General features: G+C 52.0%; 8 protein-coding genes across 8 annotated transcripts; 4 read left to right on the forward strand and 4 right to left on the reverse strand.

Moving 5' to 3' along the window:
• Positions 1-1,537: 1,537 nt before the first annotated feature.
• Positions 1,538-3,335, forward strand: GLOTRDRAFT_50149 (glycoside hydrolase; the record flags this gene model as incomplete). Its single annotated transcript, XM_007872635.1, has 8 exons — positions 1,538-1,806; positions 1,873-1,932; positions 1,986-2,265; positions 2,319-2,354; positions 2,460-2,573; positions 2,635-2,818; positions 2,869-3,020; positions 3,075-3,335. The coding sequence occupies 8 exons, from the start codon at positions 1,538-1,540 to the stop codon at positions 3,333-3,335; spliced, it is 1,356 nt and encodes a 451-aa protein (XP_007870826.1).
• Positions 3,336-3,873: 538 nt separating this feature from the next.
• On the forward strand, positions 3,874-4,838 carry GLOTRDRAFT_141405 (UDP-Glycosyltransferase/glycogen phosphorylase; the record flags this gene model as incomplete). The annotated part of the gene is made up of 5 exons (XM_007872679.1): positions 3,874-3,988; positions 4,037-4,255; positions 4,306-4,470; positions 4,527-4,600; positions 4,656-4,838. 5 exons carry the CDS (start codon positions 3,874-3,876, stop codon positions 4,836-4,838), a joined length of 756 nt encoding a protein of 251 aa, XP_007870870.1.
• A 2,289-nt stretch (positions 4,839-7,127) lies between these two features.
• Positions 7,128-10,702, forward strand: GLOTRDRAFT_82123 (UDP-Glycosyltransferase/glycogen phosphorylase). Its single transcript, XM_007872680.1, has 20 exons — positions 7,128-7,308; positions 7,360-7,524; positions 7,581-7,654; positions 7,703-7,850; positions 7,898-7,907; positions 7,969-8,082; positions 8,169-8,329; positions 8,385-8,484; positions 8,538-8,578; positions 8,638-8,889; positions 8,944-9,092; positions 9,149-9,207; positions 9,261-9,309; positions 9,370-9,448; positions 9,499-9,610; positions 9,658-9,704; positions 9,762-9,886; positions 9,935-10,006; positions 10,060-10,096; positions 10,148-10,702. Exons 1-20 carry the CDS (start codon positions 7,290-7,292, stop codon positions 10,573-10,575), a joined length of 2,241 nt encoding a protein of 746 aa, XP_007870871.1. The 5' UTR covers positions 7,128-7,289; the 3' UTR covers positions 10,576-10,702.
• On the reverse strand, positions 10,673-12,645 carry GLOTRDRAFT_123486 (histone deacetylase; the record flags this gene model as incomplete). Its single annotated transcript, XM_007872681.1, has 6 exons — positions 10,673-11,070; positions 11,108-11,853; positions 11,904-12,164; positions 12,223-12,383; positions 12,436-12,498; positions 12,547-12,645. The coding sequence occupies 6 exons, from the start codon at positions 12,643-12,645 to the stop codon at positions 10,958-10,960; spliced, it is 1,443 nt and encodes a 480-aa protein (XP_007870872.1). The 3' UTR covers positions 10,673-10,957.
• Positions 12,646-13,128: 483 nt separating this feature from the next.
• On the forward strand, positions 13,129-14,230 carry GLOTRDRAFT_118279 (Per1-like protein; the record flags this gene model as incomplete). Its single annotated transcript, XM_007872682.1, has 2 exons — positions 13,129-13,612; positions 13,665-14,230. Exons 1-2 carry the CDS (start codon positions 13,141-13,143, stop codon positions 14,228-14,230), a joined length of 1,038 nt encoding a protein of 345 aa, XP_007870873.1. The 5' UTR covers positions 13,129-13,140.
• A 145-nt stretch (positions 14,231-14,375) lies between these two features.
• GLOTRDRAFT_133711 (uncharacterized protein) lies at positions 14,376-15,082 on the reverse strand (the record flags this gene model as incomplete). Its single annotated transcript, XM_007872683.1, has 3 exons — positions 14,376-14,422; positions 14,473-14,753; positions 14,808-15,082. 3 exons carry the CDS (start codon positions 15,080-15,082, stop codon positions 14,376-14,378), a joined length of 603 nt encoding a protein of 200 aa, XP_007870874.1.
• A 268-nt stretch (positions 15,083-15,350) lies between these two features.
• GLOTRDRAFT_82130 (phosphoribosyl pyrophosphokinase) lies at positions 15,351-16,988 on the reverse strand. Its single transcript, XM_007872684.1, has 7 exons — positions 16,833-16,988; positions 16,740-16,779; positions 16,201-16,665; positions 16,024-16,144; positions 15,860-15,968; positions 15,748-15,806; positions 15,351-15,685 (listed from the first exon to the last, which is right to left on the reverse strand). Exons 1-7 carry the CDS (start codon positions 16,864-16,866, stop codon positions 15,518-15,520), a joined length of 996 nt encoding a protein of 331 aa, XP_007870875.1. The 5' UTR covers positions 16,867-16,988; the 3' UTR covers positions 15,351-15,517.
• Positions 16,989-17,119: 131 nt separating this feature from the next.
• GLOTRDRAFT_118281 (glutamate 5-kinase) lies at positions 17,120-19,336 on the reverse strand (the record flags this gene model as incomplete). Its single annotated transcript, XM_007872685.1, has 7 exons — positions 17,120-17,311; positions 17,366-18,107; positions 18,161-18,335; positions 18,558-18,653; positions 18,711-18,821; positions 19,028-19,215; positions 19,288-19,336. The coding sequence occupies 7 exons, from the start codon at positions 19,334-19,336 to the stop codon at positions 17,227-17,229; spliced, it is 1,446 nt and encodes a 481-aa protein (XP_007870876.1). The 3' UTR covers positions 17,120-17,226.
• Positions 19,337-20,837: the final 1,501 nt, after the last annotated feature.

The following is a 20,837-nucleotide window of genomic DNA, read 5'->3' on the forward strand; positions in this document are numbered from 1 at the left end:
CTTGCATGAATGGCACGGGTCACCTCCTTATCCTGGCATGGGTACGGGTCATGTTTCGCCGTACCTGTGACCTGATGGGTATCGAGGATGCGTTGTTTAATGTGCCCTCGAAACCGAAACCTGCAGGTACCCGCGTACCCGCACCATCAATGTGGGTTCGCACGGGTTCGATACGCGTCGTGGCACCTGTGGGTTTCCTCCTTTCATTCCTTACTATTAGTAGCTCGAACACCGAAACTATGCGGTGGGATGGATGCTATGCAGGGTACGTGACTATTCATCATCAAATTACTTCATATACTTGCCCTGCAGCAATGACTGCAGAGATCGCGCACGGAGGCAGTCTCAAGGAACTGCCCAAACATATTAACGCAAGACCATGTCCTAGAGTTGCTAACAACTGTATATTACTTTTTTGAAACTGGGACATGTAGATTAGCTGTTGGTCATTCTGGATTATGCAGCCATTATACATATAACAAAGATTTTTGTCATCATGCATAATTTTGTCTAAATTATGTCTAATTAGCTTGGGAGGGTTTTCCTGATGTCTTAGACTGATACCGGTCGGCAGCCGAACAGACTACCTTTCTGCGTCTTTCATGCCTGAACCCGTAGCACATCTGGATGAAGTCCAGTCTGGTGAGAGCACCTGGCAACGTTGATGCCATCCCGACAGGTGTGTGAAGTGTTGGTCCCATGGACGATCTCCACGATGCGCTTCCTCTCAGATATGGGAGAGTCGATGTCGAACATTTGCTCTAGCCAAAGACGAAGCACCCATCGGGTGAAATTGTTGTCCAGGACCGAAGACATGTAGGATTCGAACGCAGTGCGGCCCATCAATGTTTCTACTTCCCCACTTCCGGCTTTGACGATAATTGAAATTTCATGGGCTCTTTATTCCGATTCAGCAGTCGAGAATCTTCCGCCTGGTGCAATGTCTTCAGTCGCATGCGCACTATGATCTGCGTTTACTGCGTGGGCTGATGGATCCGGTGCGTGCAGTGACGGACACTCAGTGAACCCATACTGCTCGCAGTTGCATCTCGCTGATTGATTAGCATTGGCTGACCTCTTGCTTCTGGGACGATCTCGAGCTCGAGGACGGGTGGGCTTTGTCTCTGATTCTTTGCATGGTTGCATCATCGCGGGAGGTGTATTTCTGTGTCCCATGTCTCAGCACTGCTCCACATCTACGTGGACCCGACTAGGAATATCCCCCCGATATCCTCGATATGCGCATATCGACCGACCCGAGCTCAGCGCGACCGGTGTGCACATGGCCCCATGATTGTTACCTTCATGTTACAATCTGCTCTGGTCCATGATTGCACCCTGATGTTATCCCGAAAGCCGCCTCGGAAAGCAGTCCGCCCAACGACCACAAGTCTACTCTACCGCGAGATTCTGCCCCGAACGCCTCATTGCTATCATCTCTGGGCTTCACATCTTGCTATATAACCCTCCTGCTCGAACACCATACTCCTCAGACTTGTCTTGTGTCCTGCGTAGCCATCCAAGACTCCTGTGCGCCATGTTCCCGGCCGCCCTCCTCTTCTCGACGCTCGCCGTTTTGGCGAACGCTTTATACTTGAACGAATCACCCGAGGCTAGATCTTCCCAGCAGGTGAAAAGGCAGTCGACCACCAAATATGTCGTAGCGCACCATATCGTCGGTAACACGTATCCTTACACCGTCGACGACTGGGCCAACGACATTGAGCTGGCCTCCTCGCACGGTATTGACGCTTTTGCGCTGAACGTCGGCAGCCTGTCATGGGAATTTGACAGAGTTGCAGACGCGTATGTCGCTTCTTGCCAGGAGTTTGTTCCATTGCATTGACATTTCCGGAATTATTCAATTACTAGATACAAAGCCGCTCAAAATTCGGGCACCAACTTCAAATTATTTTTCTCGTTTGATATGACGTATGTCTGTCACTCGCAAGTTGTTAACACATCTCTGATTCTGATATTATCAGAGCGCTCCCTTGTGCAACTGCTCAGGACGCAGCCGCACTTGTGGGCCACGTGACGGACTATGTATCTCATCCAAGTCAATTCAAGTATGATGGCCTGGTATTTGTATCCACTTTCGCAGGAGAATCTTGCACCTTCGGTCAATCGTCGGTGGTCCAAGGATGGCAGACGCAGTTCGTGGACAAACTGACGGGTAGCAACTCGATTTACTTCGTCCCGTCATTCTTTGTGGACCCCGGTACGTTCAGCACGTATAACGATGTGATGAACGGCGCTTTCAACGTAAGAGACCACCCTCAGCCTATCTGAAGAGGACCCACTAACCTCACCTGTAGTGGAACTCCGGCTGGCCCATATCGTTGACCACTGACGTCGCGAACCAGCAGCTTTCGGCAGCTGGTACCAGCCTGGATAACTTGAACTCTGCGGGAGAAAAGATTCTGCAGTCTTACATCGGTGCTACTGACACAGACAAGACTTACATCAGCGGTATCGCAGCTATGTCGAACGATGGACATAATCGCGCGTACATGGCTGCTGTTTCTCCGTGGTTCTTCACGCACTACGGCCCTGACACTTACAATAAGAACGTAGGTGTTTTCCCCGGCTGCCTTTCATGGTTTTCACTAATGTAGTTCCAATATGATTTAGTGGATCTATCTCGCAGACTGGCACCTTTATCCACGCCGATGGCAGAATCTGGTCTCTCTGCGCGACAGCGTAGACATCGTCGAAATCGTAACTTGGAATGATTACGGGGAATCTCACTATATCGGGCCCATCGAGGGCGCACAACCTATGAGTGAGGCCTGGGTGAACGGGTTCGATCATCAAGGTAGACGGAGTCATGCGTCGCCTCATGGATGTGTCTGACTATTTTCTCAGGATGGCTGGACATGACGCCTTACTTCATCACTGCGTTCAAAACGGGTTCTTATCCCACCATCACGAAAGACAAGATCTATCTATGGGCTCGTCCTCACCCTAGGAATGCGACCGCGTCGGACCCTGTGGGGCCACCCACCAGCTATCAGCTGGTGAGTGATACGTGGTGGCGGCGCAATGTGACTACTTACCCTCGCCTGTTGTAGGATCAAGATCAACTCTGGGCTGTCGTCATGACCACCGCATCGTCGACTGTCACCTTGTCCACCTCTTCGACTAATTCCAAGACCTTCTCTGTCAATGCTGGGTTATCACTCTTGAACATTCCACTTACCCCTGGTGGCTCCATGTCGGGCACGGTCACCAGGAACGGTCAGACTGTAGCATCGCTTTCACCCACTGGGTATACCTTCAATCCTAACCCCAGCTCGTACAACTATAACGCTTTCGTCGCTTATTCCACTTGATCTCCATTCAATCAGATTTCGCTTGTATTACCAGGTTATTTGTCGCCGCCGTATTTATTGTCCCAGTGGTTATTCATTCTCGTACTTGTTGCTCTGCCTTCATGCTCTGTACCAGTAGTAGGTCAGGCCGGTCTTGACGACTCACTCATCATGTAAATACATCAACAATTGATGCACGAAATTTTAGCCCTCGATTTATGGTGGCGGTTAACCGGTCCGAGGTCCGAAGAGTGGGGTGGCCCGAAGTACCATGGCCACATCTGCAGAGCTGTCTACAGACGCAAGCCAAACGCAAGCGTATGTCCGGATCCTGCGCAATACACCGGTGGGGTGTCTTTCCAGTATACAGCAACAATAACGCTGTGGACCGTAATGTCCCCAGACAGCACCGTCGGCGCATCTGACGGTCCCGATTGCGGGGTCTTCAGGCCGCAGCATACGAATAGGGGCTGCACAGACACCTGCATCACAGCCTTAATACCGCAATACTAGTTGTACTCAGGTGTACATTATGACGAACGCACCAATTCCCTTTCATATGCGTCAAGACGACGATGCGGATGGGCCTATCCTGCCAAAACCTCTCGCAGAACATGCCGAAGAGGAAGGTCACTACGTTGATATCCACACCATAGATAACCCTCATTTCACGGGTGAGCAACCAGGTTACTGTGCGTTAAGGTTAGGCTAACTCTTTCAAGACTATTCGCATTATCAGTCAGTCGGCGAAGGACTGGCTAGTACCGCTACGCTAGACGAAGACGGCAGGATAGTAGTCTCTTTTGACTTACAGAAGAAGCTCCCCGATCTTCACGAGGATCACGCTCCGGAAGTCGACGAGTTCGCTGTGGATACTGAAGCATGGAAGACTCGCAACGTACCCAAGTTGAGTATCGTCATCATGATTGTGGGCAGTCGCGGTAAGCAAAGTCAATGTGGATCTCATGGACTACCCCAAGACCGTCGATAGGGGATGTCCAACCCTATGTGGCTCTTGGGAAGCGGCTTCTCCAGGATGGGCACCGTGTTCGCATAGCGACTCACGACACCTTTCGGAAATTCGTTCGTTCAGCCGGTCTAGAGTTTCACAACATTGGCGGTGACCCTCAGCAATTGATGAGCTACATGGTAAAGAGTAACTAGTAGTTTGGATCTTCTCTTGTGTCTCTGTTTGCTGATTCCCCGTAATAGATCCTGGCCTTATCCCTGGTATAGAATCTATGACCAACGGCGACATCGGTCGGAAACGCGATATGTTAAGAGAAGTACGAGCGTATACTAGTATTCCGTCGATGCGGCGGTAAATTGATCACATCACAGATGATCAACGGCTGCTGGCGAGCATGCTATGAGCCAGATGATGAAACAGGTCAAGCATTTGCTCCCGATGTCATCATATCCAATCCGCCAGCCTTTGGGCACGTCCATTGTGCCGAGGCATTAGGAATACCTCTACAACTCTCGTTCAGTGCGTTGATGCTCATTTGTCGCTTTGCGTGCTAAAACATAGTTAGCGATGCCCTGGTATAATATATGCCTTGGATGTTTGCTCGCACGTACCTGACGATTGCACCATTCTTCGTCAGGAGTCCGACTAAATCATTCCCTCATCCCCTTGTGAATATCAAGGCATCGAATGCGGAGCGCGGCCTAACGAACTACCTGAGTTATACCATGGCCGAACTACTGACTTGGCAAGGGTACGTAGGGAACCCGCATGCTCTCAAAGCTTACGATGGTATCTCGTGATATCGCACTTACTCGAGGTCTGTCTCATCAGCATAGGTGACATAGTGAACGACTTCCGCACGAGGGCCTTAGGCCTTAGACCCTTGTCATTGAGATCGGGCCCTGGCATCGCCGATAGACTAAAGGTGCCATTCACCTACTGCCTCAGCCCTTCATTAGTTCCCAAACCTAAAGACTGGAAGGGTCACATCGGTAAGTAAGCCACGTGTGCGGATTCAGGTCGTGCTGTGATAGCGAGGATGTGTAGACAACCGTCCCTGGAGCTATCTGGATGTCTGACAATGTTGTTAGGGCTTCGTATACGGTTGCTATGATGGCATTACCGGTCTAGTTCGCGAACCTATGGAAGGGGCAAAGAAGGAGGCAAGCTGGTTCTCTGATGTCTCAAGTTGGGATCCACTTCATACACTACACACAGGGAGTAGTCGGCGCTATCAAAGGCTCTGCAAGAAGCTGTGCGTCTCTGTCCGACTTCGCTGCCTTAGACTGATTTCTCCTTCAGTTGTGAATGCAACTATGCGTCCCGCAGCTGGTTCCCTTGGACTATTCACACATCCACTGAATGGTGCATGGAAGAGCTTGCAAAGCTCCTGGGCTCGGGAACAAATCAAGCAACAGCGGGCATCTCGCATATCCGAAGGACTGGCTGCTGCGCGTAGTAGCGCTTTCAGCGAGCGCAGGCAGATCCTGGACAATTTCGTGGAAGCAAGAAAAGTTACAGCTGAGCGTCGCCAGAAGTATGAAGCTGAAGCAAGGAAGACGTTATTTAGCGGTTATCGGCCGCATCCATCCGAGGCTACTGGCTCTGGTACACCGAAGGCACCGGAAGCCACATCGGGGCGCTCAAGTCAAGACAAGTCGGTCGCACAGTTCGAACGAGAAGTGGAGATGGCGAAGCGCTTGCCGTTGGCAGAATCGAGTGGGAGACAAAAGGAGAGACAAGTCCTACGACAACGTCAAACATGAGGGGCAAGCCCTAGCCTCCGTATACAACACGTATCAAGTACCTGTCCACATCCACCTCCTTTGGAGCTGCTGTCGTATGTGTGCCTGCCGTGCCTGTTGGCGTTCCTGATGCTTTCTGCTCTTCTATTTTGTTTTCCTTCTCTTCACGTTCTGGATGTTCCTCCTTTCTTCTCTGCGTGGTACCTGGTCCCCTCACGCGTCTGGTTCCCGACGGAGTCATCTCGAATTCCTAACCATCCCCGTCCCCAGGCTTCCGAGTTACTGCCGCTGTCTGAGCCTTCTGCCCCACCCATATTGAACGTCTCTCGCACGTCAGACTGTGGCATCACTTTCGCCTACTGCCTACATATTCCAACCTTACCCTACGACGTACAACCTTATTCATTGCCTCGATATTTTCTGACCCGCTGGTAATTGGATGGTTGTCCTTTTTGTTCTTTTATCTTGCGGTGTACCTGCAGGTTCAGTTGGTCCCATGACTCTGACGCATAGCATATACGTATACCACAATCTACTTTCAAATTTGTATCATTTTGCACCCGGATGATGACGTTCGGTGCAGCGGGCCGATGTCCGATGTGGCAAAACAAACACGATCGGTAAGAGATGTGCTACGACAAGCGTACTGCGCATGCGCTGTACAGTATTGCGTACAGAGGCTGAGCATCGTTCTACTCAGGATTTACAGCAACACTAACTTCAGGCGGGTATGTAAAAGACGACCCAAATAAACTACCGGCGCATCGGGTGCCCTTTAGGCCGCAGCTCCACGAACAGACGCGCGACCTGACACAGATACTCTCACAACCACCACCGCGACGCACCGTATACTTCGAATTCATTACGACATGGACAATGCAACACTGCCCTTTCATATGCGTCAAGACAATGACGCGGATGGTCCTATTTTGCCACAAGGTCATGCAGAATATCCCGATACCGGGCAAGGTAGCTTCGTTGATGTGAAGACCATTGATCGCCCTTATTCTGCCGGTGAGCAGACAGACTAGAGTGTGTTAGTTGCGCTTACACCTTGAAGATTATGCGCAATACCAATCTCTGGGCGAAGGACTAGCTAGTACAGCTACGCTAGTCGAGGACGGCAGGATAGTCGTCTCTTTGGACTTGCATAAGAAGCTTCCCGATCTTCCCGACGATTATGCGCTTGAAGTCAAAGAATTTGCCGTGGATACAGAGGCATGGAAGACCCGTGATGTGCCCAGGTTAAGCATCGTCATCATGATTGTAGGCAGTCGCGGTGAGCGGCGATGGCGCAAGATCTCCTGAACGATGCTAAAACGATCACTAGGGGATGTCCAGCCTTACGTGGCTCTTGGGAAGCGACTCGTCCAAGACGGCCATCGCGTACGGATAGCGACTCATGAGACCTTTCGGAAATTCGTTCGTTCAGCGGGCCTAGAGTTTTTCAACATCGGTGGCGACCCACAACAGCTTATGAGTTACATGGTCAAGAGTTATTACTTCCTCAGATCCTTTGTCCACGTTACCGTCACTGATCCCCTGTCCCAGATCCTGGCCTGATTCCCGGTATCGAATCTTTGACCAACGGAGATATCGGTCGCAAACGCGATATGTTGAGAGAAGTACGGGCGCGTGTCTTGCAGGTATGGTGCTGTCTAATCATATGATAGATGATAAACGGCTGCTGGCAAGCGTGCTATGAGCCGGATGACGAAACTGGCGAAGCTTTTTCTGCCGATGCCATCATATCGAACCCGCCAGCCTTCGGGCACATCCATTGCGCGGAGGCTTTGGGAATACCTTTACTGCTTTCTTTCAGTACGTTGTGCTCATCAGGTCATTTCTGCATACTAAGCCAAGTTTAGCCATGCCCTGGTATAAATTGTGCCTGAGTTGCCTCTGGGATGCCACTGATGATCGCTCTATTCATCACCAGGAGTCCGACGAGTTCCTTCCCACATCCTCTTGTGAATATCAAGGCGTCCAATGCAGAGCGCGGCCTAACGAACTACCTGAGCTACGCAATGGCCGAACTACTGACTTGGCAAGGGTAAGTGGGCAGCCTGATATAATCTTAAAATGGTCCTACTATCGCCACCCCAAGCCCCTCGCTTACTCAAGAATTATCTTTATTAGAATAGGTGATATAGTAAATTCCTTCCGAGTAAAGGCCTTAGGCCTGAGGCCCCTCTCGCTGAGATCAGGTCCTGGGATGGCGGACAGATTGAAAGTGCCGTTTACATACTGCCTCAGTCCTTCCTTGGTCCCGAAACCCAGAGACTGGAAGAGCCACATTGGTAAGCTTTCATGCATAGGATGTGGCATGCTATAACATCCTTGATATGTCGTCAGACATCGTAGGATTTTATTTCATGCCTTCCGACACGCAATATCGACCTCCTTCTGATCTGCTTCAATTCTTGGACGCCGGGCCGCCGCCCGTGTATATAGGGTATGAATGCAGATTTTTTTCTGCCGTCGGAAGTGACTCCTTGTCTCGCTTAGGTTTGGCTCGGTCGTGGTGGACGATCCGGAAGGAATGTCCAGTAAGCGACGATTCGATTCGATCCTCTGCCTCCATTTCAACTCACCATCTTCGATTCAGATATCATAGTTCAAGCTGTACAGAAGGCAGGGGTCCGGGCTATATTATTCGCGGGCTGGGGAGGACTAGGGGGTCTCTCCAGTTCTCCTAATATCCTCATTTTGGGGAAGGAAAGTAACGTGCCGCATGATTGGCTCTTTACCCGTGTAGCAGCGGTCGTCCATCACGGCGGAGCTGGTACGACAGCGGCAGGTCTGGCGTGTGGTCGGCCGACCGTTGTTGTTCCATTTTTCGGGGACCAATTATTCTGGGGTGCGCCGTTGTTATTGTGATATCCCTCCTGAAATCTGACGCTCTCAATCCTAGGGTTGATGGTGAACCGTGCCGGCGCCGGCCCCCCGCCTATACCGCAGAAGGAACTGTCTGTGCAAAACTTGACATCCGCAATCCGTTATGCAATGACCCCTGCGGCCACGCAAGCTGCAAAGCGACTTGGAGACCAGATAGGCACTGAAGTCAGTTGGCCCAGAGCTCCTCACCCGCTGAGGGTTCTTACGTCTATATCATCTAGAGCGGTGTGGAAAGAGGGGTGGAATCATTTTATCGCCACCTACCTCTGTTGAATATGCGGTAAAGCTGTCTCTTCGTGTCACCCCGGGCTTGCATACGAACTATTCTTCCAGCTGCGATTTGGTCCCGTCCGAGTTAGCCGTATGGTGGTCCACAAAATATGTATGTCCCAATCCCCTCTCCCAAACCTGGCGCTATTGAGCTTACATATTTCCGACCTAGTGCTTACGATTGAGTGCCCTCGCCGCTCAAGTCTTGGTAGATGCAAAGCTGCTAAGCTACGATAAACTAGACACGCATAGTATGTCTCCCAAGTCTTTCATTACGTAGTTTATGACATTATTTTTGCAGGACCGAAAGAATACGCAAGCCAGGCGGATATATCGGATCCTGTGACGGGAGGAGCGAGTGCGATATTCTGGACAATCACGAACTATTACACAGGGATAGCAAAGATCTTCTAGTAAGTCGTGTTATGCGCGGCCACCAGCTTCGCTGACGCGCCTTCAGCTCTCCTGTCAATGGAGTTATCAAGACAACGACAGCCATTCCCAAAGGTAGCCCGCAGTCTCACGTTCGTTAACTTGTCTCATCGGCTCACGAATCGACCACAGGGATTGCAGATATCCTGTTCTCAGTACAAGAAGGATTCAGCAATCTACCGAAACTATATGGATCTGAAGTTAGGGCGCCGGGTAAAGTGACCAACTTCAAAAGTGGTCTGAAAGAGGGAGGCAAGGTCAGAATACTGTCTATGCAGGTCAGCTCGTGTCTGATGAATGGTCAGGGCCTCTTCTATGGCTATTACGATGGAATTACCGGCCTTGTCCGAGAACCTCTAGAGGGGGCGAAGAAAGAGGTACCCAACTTTTCTATCATCTCGAGCGATAATTGCTTATACACTACACACAGGGCGTGGTCGGTGCCATCAAAGGCTCCGCGAGAAGTTGTGCGTTCCCACTCTTCATTTGATGGCGTAGACTGACCTCGCCTTTCATAGTCGTGAATGTTACCATGCGACCCGCGGCGGGCGCCCTTGGATTGGTTACGCACCCCCTGAATGGTGCATGGAAGAGCTTACAAGGCTCCTGGGCGCGGAAACAAGACAAACAGCAGGAGACAACCCGCATGGCCCAAGGACTGGCTGCAGTACGCAGCTGCAGTATCGAGCAGCGCAGGCACATCCTGGGCAGGTTTGTGGAGGCAAGAAAGACTACGGCGGAACGTCGCAAGAAATATGAAGCTGAAGCAAGGGAGACGTTATGTCACGAATCTCAACCCAAAGCAAATGACTCTGGACCGTCTAAGGTACCGGAACGTACATCTGCCCAATCAAGTCAAGGTAGTGTGGACGAGCTGGACGCTCAGTTCGAAAGAGACCTGGAGATGGCCAAGCAGCTGTCGTTGGCAGAATCGAGCAGTAGTTGAAGACAGGGACGAGCTCTACGACGATGTCATACATAAACGAAAGGACCTAGCATCAGTTATATCACATATTACCCGTCCACATCCACGTCCATTGGAGTTCCTGTTGTCCCTGTACCTGCTGTACCTGTTGGCGTTCCTACAGCCTCCATTGGTGTTCCTGTAGTTCCAGTCGGAACTATCGATTCGTCGTCACGAACCGATTCTTCGACTTCCACGCCTTTCTGCGCTTCTTCCATTTTGTCTTCCGTCTCTTCAGGTTCTGGATCTTCTTCTATTCGTCTACGCGCGGCACCTCGTCCTCTACCTCGTCCTCTCCCGCGTCTGGTTCGTGGGGGAGGTACTGGAGTTGATTCCTCACCGTCTTCATCCCCGGGCTCTCGAGTTACTGCAGCTGTCTGAGCCCCTCTTCCCCTACCTCTGCCTCGCCCACGTCTACCGCCTCTTGCACGTCTGCCACTTGTGGCACCCCTCGCTGTTCGAACAACTCCATCTTCTCTGTCGTTGTCTCCGTCTCCATCGAACATCTCGTTACGAGCCATGCTTCTGTCTTCTCGAGTATCCATAAGTTCGTCTTTGAGTTCCTCGGCCAACCACTTCTCAAGATTTGGGGGAAGCTCGTTCATCTGTATACTCGGCGCAGACTCGAGATACCGCAGCTTCTGGTCGACCGCGCGCATGATGCGCTGCAGCGACGCCGCCGTGTTCTGATTCTGTACGCGCCCCGTGAGCGGCGGGTGCAGTTTCCACTGCGAGTCGCGGAACCACGAGTCATACACCGTCGCGGGCAGCTCGTCGGGGAGCTGCTGGCCAACAAGAACACTCGTTTCATACGTCCAGCACCGGCTGACGTTCTTGACGGTGTACCCGCCGCCGCCGACAACCATGAGTGGCACCTTCTGCATGCGCACGAAGTTCACGCATTCGCCGTGCGCGGCGATGGAGAGGTTGAATGCGCCGAGGCGGTCGAGACCGAGTGAGTCGGCGCCGCATTGCATGACGATGGCGGATGGCTGGAAACGCTGGCAGACGTTTTCGATGACGTGCTTGAACAGCGTAGTGTACATGTCGTCTGTGATACCGTCCTGTAGTGGCACGTTTAGACAGAAGTGCTTGCCCACGCCGGCCCCGTTGTCTTCAAGTTTCCCTGTTCCGGGGAAGAAGTCGCCGGTGTACTTATGGAAAGATACAGTCATGACTCGATTGGTATGGTAGAAGGCATGCTCAACACCGTCCCCGTGGTGAATGTCGATGTCGATGTATAACACTCGCGGGAAGTACCTACGGGTGTTGTGTAAGTCATTGCATAAGTCCTGATTAGGAGGATGTACCTGAGCAGCTCCAATATACCGAGAACGATGTCGTTGACGTAGCAAAAGCCACTAGCTTCGCCACGTTTCGCATGATGCAGGCCACCAGACCAGTTAATCGCAATATCAGTCGTCCGCGCACAGAGCTTCCGCGCTGCGGCTAACGAGCCACCGGCTGACATGCGGCAAAACGTGAACATATCTGCGAATATGGGGCAATCCTCGGTGCAATTGAAACTGTCGATCAGGTGCTTCATTTCCGTTTGGTTCTGTGGCGTTACCCTAGTAGGTGCATCAAGTTTGTATCACACTTGACATTACAGGGCGCACGTGCTCTCACCTTGATAGAAAGTCGATATATTCTTGATCGTGGTAGGCTTCTAGTTCGGCTCTCGATGCCAGAGGCGGGTTGTAGATGTTGTGTATCTTCTTGTCCAAGCCGTATCCCATCACCAAGGCATTTGTCAAAGTGAGCCGGTGTGGTTTCATGGGATGATATTGCTAGTCAGCTCTGTGTTAGCGTATAATTTCTGTGATGTTTGTACTTGCGTACCCCATAGTGGTGCTCCCCTACACCTTTCGGGAAGTAGTAGGAAACTATCGGAGTTGAGTGAGGCTAAGGAGAGTAAGAGGCTGTTCTTTCCTACTACATTCGAACACCTACGTTAACGCGTTCTGTTATGGGTTGCGCGTGGCCGTGGACACCTCGATCGTTAAAGTACGGAGAGTCTGAGAACGTGTAGGATTGGGTGATCCGAACCATATTCGGCAATTCAGAAGGATACGCTTGCACGTCCACAGCCACGGAACGGCTGAGGCTGTAGAAGTATTCTTGAGTGCTGCAGAGTGAAATTAGGTTTTTCCAGCTGAAAGGTTCGTAGAAAAGCGGTCGTGCCGGGGTAGTTCGTGGTGGAAGAGATACAGGTTGGAAGTCCCGCCACTCGGTGGCTGATCTTCAGTGGTGGGAATATCTTTCGTGCGACGCCTGATTTGTGCGTTTCGCCCATTGTCCTCCCTTCCCAGCGGATCAAGATGAATCAAATACACTGTGGTATGCAGATTTATATGCGCCACCACATCATGCCTGCGATTCACACTTTCATATTGATGTTCCTATTTTTTCCTAGGCCTGTGTCTTGCAGTGGGGGTGTAACGCCACAATCGCCTTATGCGGGACGGCAGTTCCCACGATTGCTGTCTAGCGCTACGCGGCTCGAACCACGGCAACGCACACTGGCAAACGACACGAACGACTACTATGAGGGCTGGCGGCGTACAGCGTACGGTCGCTGCGACGTTGCTGTTGTTTTCTTGCGTCCTGCCGGGATGGGCCTCTTCCGGGGATCGCTCACAGGAATATCAAGCTTGCGTTTCTCTGTGCACTTCGGGCAGTTGCGCGACGTATTCGCCCTCATTGCTTTCGCGTATAACGCGGTGGACATGCGCCGACGAGTGTAAATATGCTTGCATGCATCAAATAACGAACCGGGACATCACGACAAAAGTCAGGCTGCATCAATATTACGGGAAATGGCCTTTCTGGCGTTTCGCGGGCATGCAGGAACCTGCATCCGTTCTATTCTCGCTCCTCAATCTCTGGTACCACGTAAAAGGGGCCAGCCGCATTCGAAGATATGTCCCAGATGGCCATCCTATGAAGCGGTATTATCTGACATGGGCTGCTGTGAGCGTTAATGCCTGGGTCTGGTCGTCCGTATTCCATACGCGAGGTTAGCCTTGGGCAGCTCTGGTCAGCTTCCGCCTAGTCTGATGCACTCTCAGATCTGCCGACAACAGAGAAACTCGATTATTTCTCTGCTGCGCTTGCCATCCTATACGCAATATACTACACCGTTGTGCGGTTCTTCCACATCTATCCTGCGAAGCCATCGAATCGCCTGACCCTCACCTCTGGGCGTGGCACAATATACTCCAAAACCTATATCCTATGGTCTGCGCTGTGCATCGCTGTCTATCTGTCGCATGTAGGGTACTTGCTCTCGCTGCCCCGCTTCGACTACACGTACAACATGGTATTCAATCTGACCCTGGGTATCCTCCACAACGTCCTATGGCTGCTCTACTCATTGCCATCGTGGATACCTGTCCTGAAAAGATTTCCCCTGCGACCGAGGTCATACCGACCCGCTTACGCAGGTAAGGCGGCTGCCTTCGTCCTGTTGACGACCCTCGCCACCGCCTTGGAATTGTTCGACTTTTTCCCGTGGTTCAGAATAATTGATGCGCACTCGCTATGGCATTTATCCACTGCTCCCATAACGCTGTTCTGGTACGACTTCCTAATCCAGGACGCCCTCGACGAAGGATGGCGAGGGATGAAAGCATAATTCTCTTTTGGTAGGCGATTTGCTTTAAAATTCTATTGAAGCTCAACTCATTCTCCCTATAGCGCGTACTAATCTTGTTACCTATTACATTAACGTTTAATGGATTATGCCCTGCCAATTATCGGCAGTCTGGTTGGGGATGGACTCAATAAAAGTACCCCCTACGCGTGCCTTCCGTTACAAGGAATGACACTAGGTGTATCGTTGATCAGTGCTGCCCGGTACGACATGCGAATACTTACCTATGAGGGCGTCAAGTATCTCCAGAGCCTCTGGCACTACATCGATCGAAGGTGCCTCGGTGATCGACAATACATACATCCACCTCTGGTACGGCCGAAATACGGCCAGAGGCTTCTCGGATGTCGTCCCCTCTCGCATAAGCTTGATGCAGATCTCTTTAAGCCCCCCAGATTTCCAGAATATCACAGCACTCACGTGAAGTACTCCGTCCTTTACCGACCACGCATACACCTCTCCATTACTCCCAGTGAAACTCACTTTCCCATCCCAGGTGCCCCACCTTATCCGTTCAGCCCTCAGCATCCGCTCATGCCTTGGCCAAACTCATACTCACCTATTCCTCTCAATGTTCTCCATCTTCAACCACTCCTCAACCCTCACCGTCTCGTTCCCCCCCTGGAATCGCACTGCCACCGGCCTCCCATTAGCGTTCTCGAGCTCAGCGACAAGGTCGTACAGCTGCGTCTTCGCGTTCAGCTTCTGCACCTTCGTCAGGCCGGGGTCCTCCTCCCACGTCTTGACGTCGTAGTAGATCGAGTCGCTCTCGTTCGAAATGATCACATTCTGCAGGCTCGTAGTCGTGAAGCTGAGTTTCTCGGTCGTCGTCATGTCTGGTGAGGGATGAGCTGAGTGGTTTATTCCCGAACGAGTACCAGTGCTGCGCAGTTTTATGCCCAAGGCGATGAGAGAAAGTCACGGTAGGAGTTCCATGATATTCCAATGTGAATGGAGTCGAGACTGGCGGGTGTGGCATCTGTGCGAATGCTGTCTTCCGGGTTCTCTGGACGTCCGGTGCGAGTACGATTGACGGGAAGCCGGTGAGAGGATATTCTCGTGGTTTGTGATTCTCCCATGCGCCTGACTATTCTTAGTAAACGCCTGCTGTCCGGTCCCTTGCATACCGGCGACGACTCAGCTAACACAATGTAAGCTACAGTGTTCACATAGAATCCCTCCCATCCTCTAGATTATTATGGATACATTTTGGTGGGCCAATGACAGTGTCCTGGCTACACGGTCATGATAGCTCCACAACAGCGCGACCTAGTATGACCCGATACCAATCCCGTCTGCCCATTCGCCGAACAGCAAGCTTATGCTCTCCCCGTTGTGTGTCCGGCGTATACTCTCGGCGATCGTCGAGCTGATGTCCATGACGACCAGCTTACTGCATTGCTCTGCATGTTGTGTTTGCGGGACGGTGTTGGTGACCTAAACACGGGAAGTGAGGTAAGGTAAGGTGAGGTGGTGGACATGCAGTGCGGGGTACGTACAATGAGTTGTTCGAGCGGAAGCGCGTCTATTAGGCTCATCTGCACCTCAGAGAGCAAGCCTAGGGAGGCAGCCTTGATTACAATTACACGTAACGGAAATGAGGAGACGTACCATGCGATATAAGAGCGTATACTTTTTGCGCGCCGTTTTCCTTCAAGGAACGCGCAGCCAGCGTCAGAGTTGTACCCGTATCAATCATATCATCCACAAGAATGACGATCTGATACAACTTCAGTATTATTGATCGGTGTTTTGATCAGAGTCGAAACACTCACTCGATCTCGGACATCGCCAACCAACAGCTCCATCCGCTCAGGTGCGTCCGCCGAGTGCCCGTTCCTTTGTCGGTGGATGAGAGCGAACTCAACGCCAAGCTTGTCTGCAATCGCTGTGACACTTGAATTTGAAAGGTCGCATGGAGCCCTCGGATAAGATGATACGCGGGAGCTCACCGCTTTGCACCTCCAGCATCCGGACTGACGATGACCGCATCCTGCCACCCTGCAATGTTCCTCTTGATGTATCCGATCATCATAGGCTCCGAGTACAGATTGTCGACGGGGATATCGAAGAAGCCCTGGATCTGGCTCGCATGCAGGTCCATGGTGATGACATGGTCGCACCCCGCCACCACCAGCATGTTCGCCACCAGCTTCGCCGTGATCGGTGCTCTCGACTTATCCTTCTTGTCGTTCCGCGCGTACGGGTAGCAAGGGATAACTGCCGTGATCCGCCGCGCCGACGCCGTCTTGCATGCAGAAATGAGGATTAGGAGCTCCATTAAGTTATCATTGACGTCGCTGCAGCCGGACTGGAGGATGAAGACGTCCTCGTCGCGCACGGATTCGAAGATCTTCACGTCGATCTCGCCGTTGGAGAACTTGCGCACGGTGCAGGGCGTGAGGGGGGTGTTGAGCCTAGTGGGGGAGGCAACTGTGTGAATGACCCGTCCGTGGACAGCTCGAGTGCACCGCAAGGTGATGCAGCTCACCGCTCGGCCACCGCTTGGGCGAGCTCGGGGTGACTGTTCCCTGCAGATCGATGAGTACAACGATGAACGCTGCTCAACACGGCGAGCACGCACCCGCTAAGAGTCGGACTGCATTCCCAGGTATCATTCTAAAGCCAGAGGGCTGTCACGGCTATTGTGCTGGTAAAGAGAGAATAGAACTAGTAGTACAGAGTCAAGAAGACGGCAAAATAGAAAAATCTAGAGTATCACAAGTGAAGGCAGTGGCGGCTTGTAAGGAGGCTGCAAATCGAATTGCGAAACATTTACCCGGAATTATTTGTCTTGGACAAATAACGGATTTCCATATACGAATATGTCATGGATCTACATGTATGTCATTTCGCAGTCTCGACTGCGATGTCAGGATGGACAACATAAGATGCCTGAGGAATTTACTGCAATCGGAGCCATCGCGCTCATATATCCAATTTTGATACTGCTACAGCAGCGAGGAACGCAGGGTATGTTACGGACTCGGAGGCACACGTATTGTAATATTCTCTACCACATACTCCGAGTCCGCATACCCCAGTAATTGGGGCAGATAAGAGCTTTAACGCATACGTTAGCAGATAGAAGAGCGCGAAATATTGAGAAGAGCTGACCTATTCAAACCCTTTACCTTGTCGATCTGCGCCGAATTATAATTCGCAAGTCCCCGCCCGACCTCTTCCACCTCTTCCTCGCTCTTCTCCACAAGCACTACATCCGACTGCGGCACAGGTACCGTGCTCATGTTTAAGTTCTCGAGTGACGATACTGACGACGTGATACTCGACGTGGGCAGGATTGTCGGCGTCGTCGGCTGCGTTTCCGTCTCCAGCCGTCCTTGGGCACGCTCAGCCGCCGCCTCGTCCACGTTCGCCACACCTTTCTTCCGCCTTACGCAGATCCGCACCGCCTGGCCGCTCGCAAAGGCGCCTTGAACAGCCTGCACGCCCGCGGACAGCAGTCGCCCGCCCGACTCCCGTTTCGAGAGTACCTGGTGCGCGCCGCGGTCGATAATCACGCTGCCCGACGGCGTGAGGGTGTGTGACGTCCATGCCTTCAGGTCCCTGAGCGGCGTCGGCGAGGGGAGGAACACGGTATGAGGCGGGCGGGACAGAGGAAGCGAATTGTCTTGGTTCGTGGGCGAGTGATGGACAGGACTCGACCGCCCGGATCCGGCGGGCGTGGAATGCCCAGAGCGGAGAGAGTTGTTGTATTCGATGATGCTGACCACGGATTGGGGATTTCTGCTCGATGTGATGATTGTCGTTACGCCGGCTGCTGTGGCTATTTCCGCGGCTATGAGCTTCGTTTCCATACCCCCAGTACCCAGACTTGACCCCAGGGTGCTCGTGCTAACTGCGGATGTCTGTTTATCTCGAGTCGTGGATTCAAATGACATGAGTGCGCACCCTGTGATCGAATCTGCTGGACAGAAGACACAACATGGATAGGCTTGGCCTGCGGGTCCTTGCGAGGATTGGAGGTGTAGAGACAGTCGACGTCGGTCAGGAGGAAGAGGTAGTCGGCGTGAATCATGGACGATGTGATGGCAGACAGCGTATCGTTGTCGCCGAATTTTATTTCCTGAGCAATGGTTCGTTAGGCCGGTACGGAGACCACTGCACACTGGACCGATGTCCTGCCTAGCAGCTTCAAAAACCACCCTGATATCGCAATCGTCGCGGTAACCAAGTCATACCGCGATAACTCGCTGCAACGATTGCGATATCAAGCGTATGACATGAAATTACCACGTAGGATATTCGGACTCGAGTGGGACGCTAGATTCTCGAGATGTATACCTACGCTGACGGAGACGGTATCATTCTCGTTGACTACTGGCACAACTCCCAGAGACAGCAGCTCTTGGAAGGTGTTGACGGCGTTCAAGTATCGTGTCCGCTAGTGCGACATAGAAGTTAGGACGGAAAATTTTGCATTGCAGCGTAGAAAGTTTACGTCGGAGATGTCCCCTCTCGTTAGCAAGACTTGCGCAATTGGCTGTCCTAGTTGGCCGAAGAGGTTGTCCCATAGGGCAATTAGGCGCCCCTGGCCTATGGCTGCCAGTGCCTATAGAGACATGGCCATCAGTCTGACTACATTTGTTTAGATTGAAAGGAGGATGAAGGTCAAGATGCAGTTCCTCCAGGAGTCCACTAGCCCACTCGTGTCCGAACCACCTCGTGGCCAATCCTCGGAGAACTTAGCCCCCCCCCTACGCTCGTGGGGGCTCTACCAGGCCCACGCGCGTACAATAACTGGATCAGTCAACTCACCTGTTTCCCCGATAGACTCTTCGGCCGACTCTCCATGTCCATCCGCTGAAGTCCAACCGCGATGGCTCCGGAGCTAACCAAGACGACCTTGTGACCCTGGGCTCTCAAGTGTACCACCGTCTCGACCAACGCCGACAGTGTCGAAAGCAGTGGTTTGTGTGTTTTCTCATGGACGATCGAAGAAGAGCCTATTTAGCACGTAGAATTCAGGATCGTCAAGTTAACCGGTATAGAGATCGTTCTCGAGCGCACTGACCAACCTAGTTTGATGACAACTGTACACGGCGTGCCATTTCGCGGACGCGCCATTGAAGTAACGAGGAATTAGCTCGCAGCGCTTCATTCACCCTCTGATGACTCGTTCGGTGACAGCCGTTTGCAGTTCGATGTAGGCTAGTGCATAATTCCGATACAGCATAGGGAAGTCCCCCCTTAGCCCGCTTTTGGAAGTGAACCCTACCCAAACGAGTAGCTGGGGCGCCGCAGCAGTGGTAAACCACGTGCGAGGACCTTGCCGAATACACGGCAAGGAACTTCGTGCTGTTGACTCCCCGTTGTGCTCGCAGTACTATAACCTAGTAGTTGTAATTTATCCTGTAGATAATGTACCAGGAGGAGCTACTGAGCTTTGGGACTCCCCGTTGAAAGTAGGAGACAGTCTGAAAAGCTACAGTTCTCTCAGCGTGATTTTTGATCCCAGTAGGGCTTCTACTGGGCCACATTTAGTGCCTCGACCCCCCCACTTTAAAGGAATTGTGTAGATGAGGTTCTATGCGCTTTTGCGCATTCAGCGCATACGTTATAGGCAGTATAACCCTCGGTGTAGGGTAGAGGAAGCGTTGAAGAGGTCGAGACTATATACGTGCCGAGATGCCAACCATGTGCACCTGCCGTTTTGGGCGGAGAATCCTGCCTTTTTGAGCACGCGCGAGAGCCTGGGGGGACTTCTGCGACGCTGATACTAAACGGGTACAAGCCTCCATTAAAGACAGTTGCTCGTCTACTAAGTCTTTTTTAAGAGGCGCAGGATCAAGCCTAGTTCGATGGGCCCATTTCTCGAAAATCATTTACAGTCGGACCATGCCGGAGAGGGAAATGAAAGTCCCCCAGACCACTGGGACTTCTTTTTCATTTCTGGGACGTCCCTGGCCCCATGTCCGACACACTCCGACTATACGTGACTTTCTGAAGTGACGGCCTATCGATCTGCAAGCGGCTGGAACACTTCAGGTCCTACTGTGGGAGACCCCGAAGTCGGACAGTCTATGGTAATCAACAACTCTCGTAAGTTAGAACTCACATACTTGCGATTCCTCTACATGCATCTGTCGGCATAGATCGTGGCTACCTTATGATATCCCTACTGTATTTTTTGGATCGAAACTGCGAGCTCCACGAATATTTTTCTGTGGGAGGTACCAGAGTCACGCGATACTGCGTAGTCGGACAACCGTGGGAACCCTCCGCTCTGACCGCCCTCGTCGCCAACATCGCTCAAAGAATGTATCGTGCATCCCGCCCGACCGCCTGGTTTAACTGTCGGAGCATGCCAAATGTTATGACAAGCCAATATGAAGACATAAAACAAAACTAGGTGCTCTGTAACCGGCAACTCCTCCGTACAGGTGGCGAAACATCGGTTTCAATGGTAGCTTGCTGAGGTGTAAATGATTCACCACTCGGTACGTCTGATATTAGCCTGTCAGTATGTGCAAGGGTGTGTACTGCTCCAGAGGAACCTACCTAAGGTGCCGGGTCCAGCGATAGCGACTTGCTCAATGCCAGGATCAGCTTGTCGCCTGCTAGTCTG

This window comes from Gloeophyllum trabeum (genome assembly GCF_000344685.1).
Source record: "Gloeophyllum trabeum ATCC 11539 unplaced genomic scaffold GLOTRscaffold_00019, whole genome shotgun sequence".
Classification (NCBI taxonomy): domain Eukaryota; kingdom Fungi; phylum Basidiomycota; class Agaricomycetes; order Gloeophyllales; family Gloeophyllaceae; genus Gloeophyllum; species Gloeophyllum trabeum.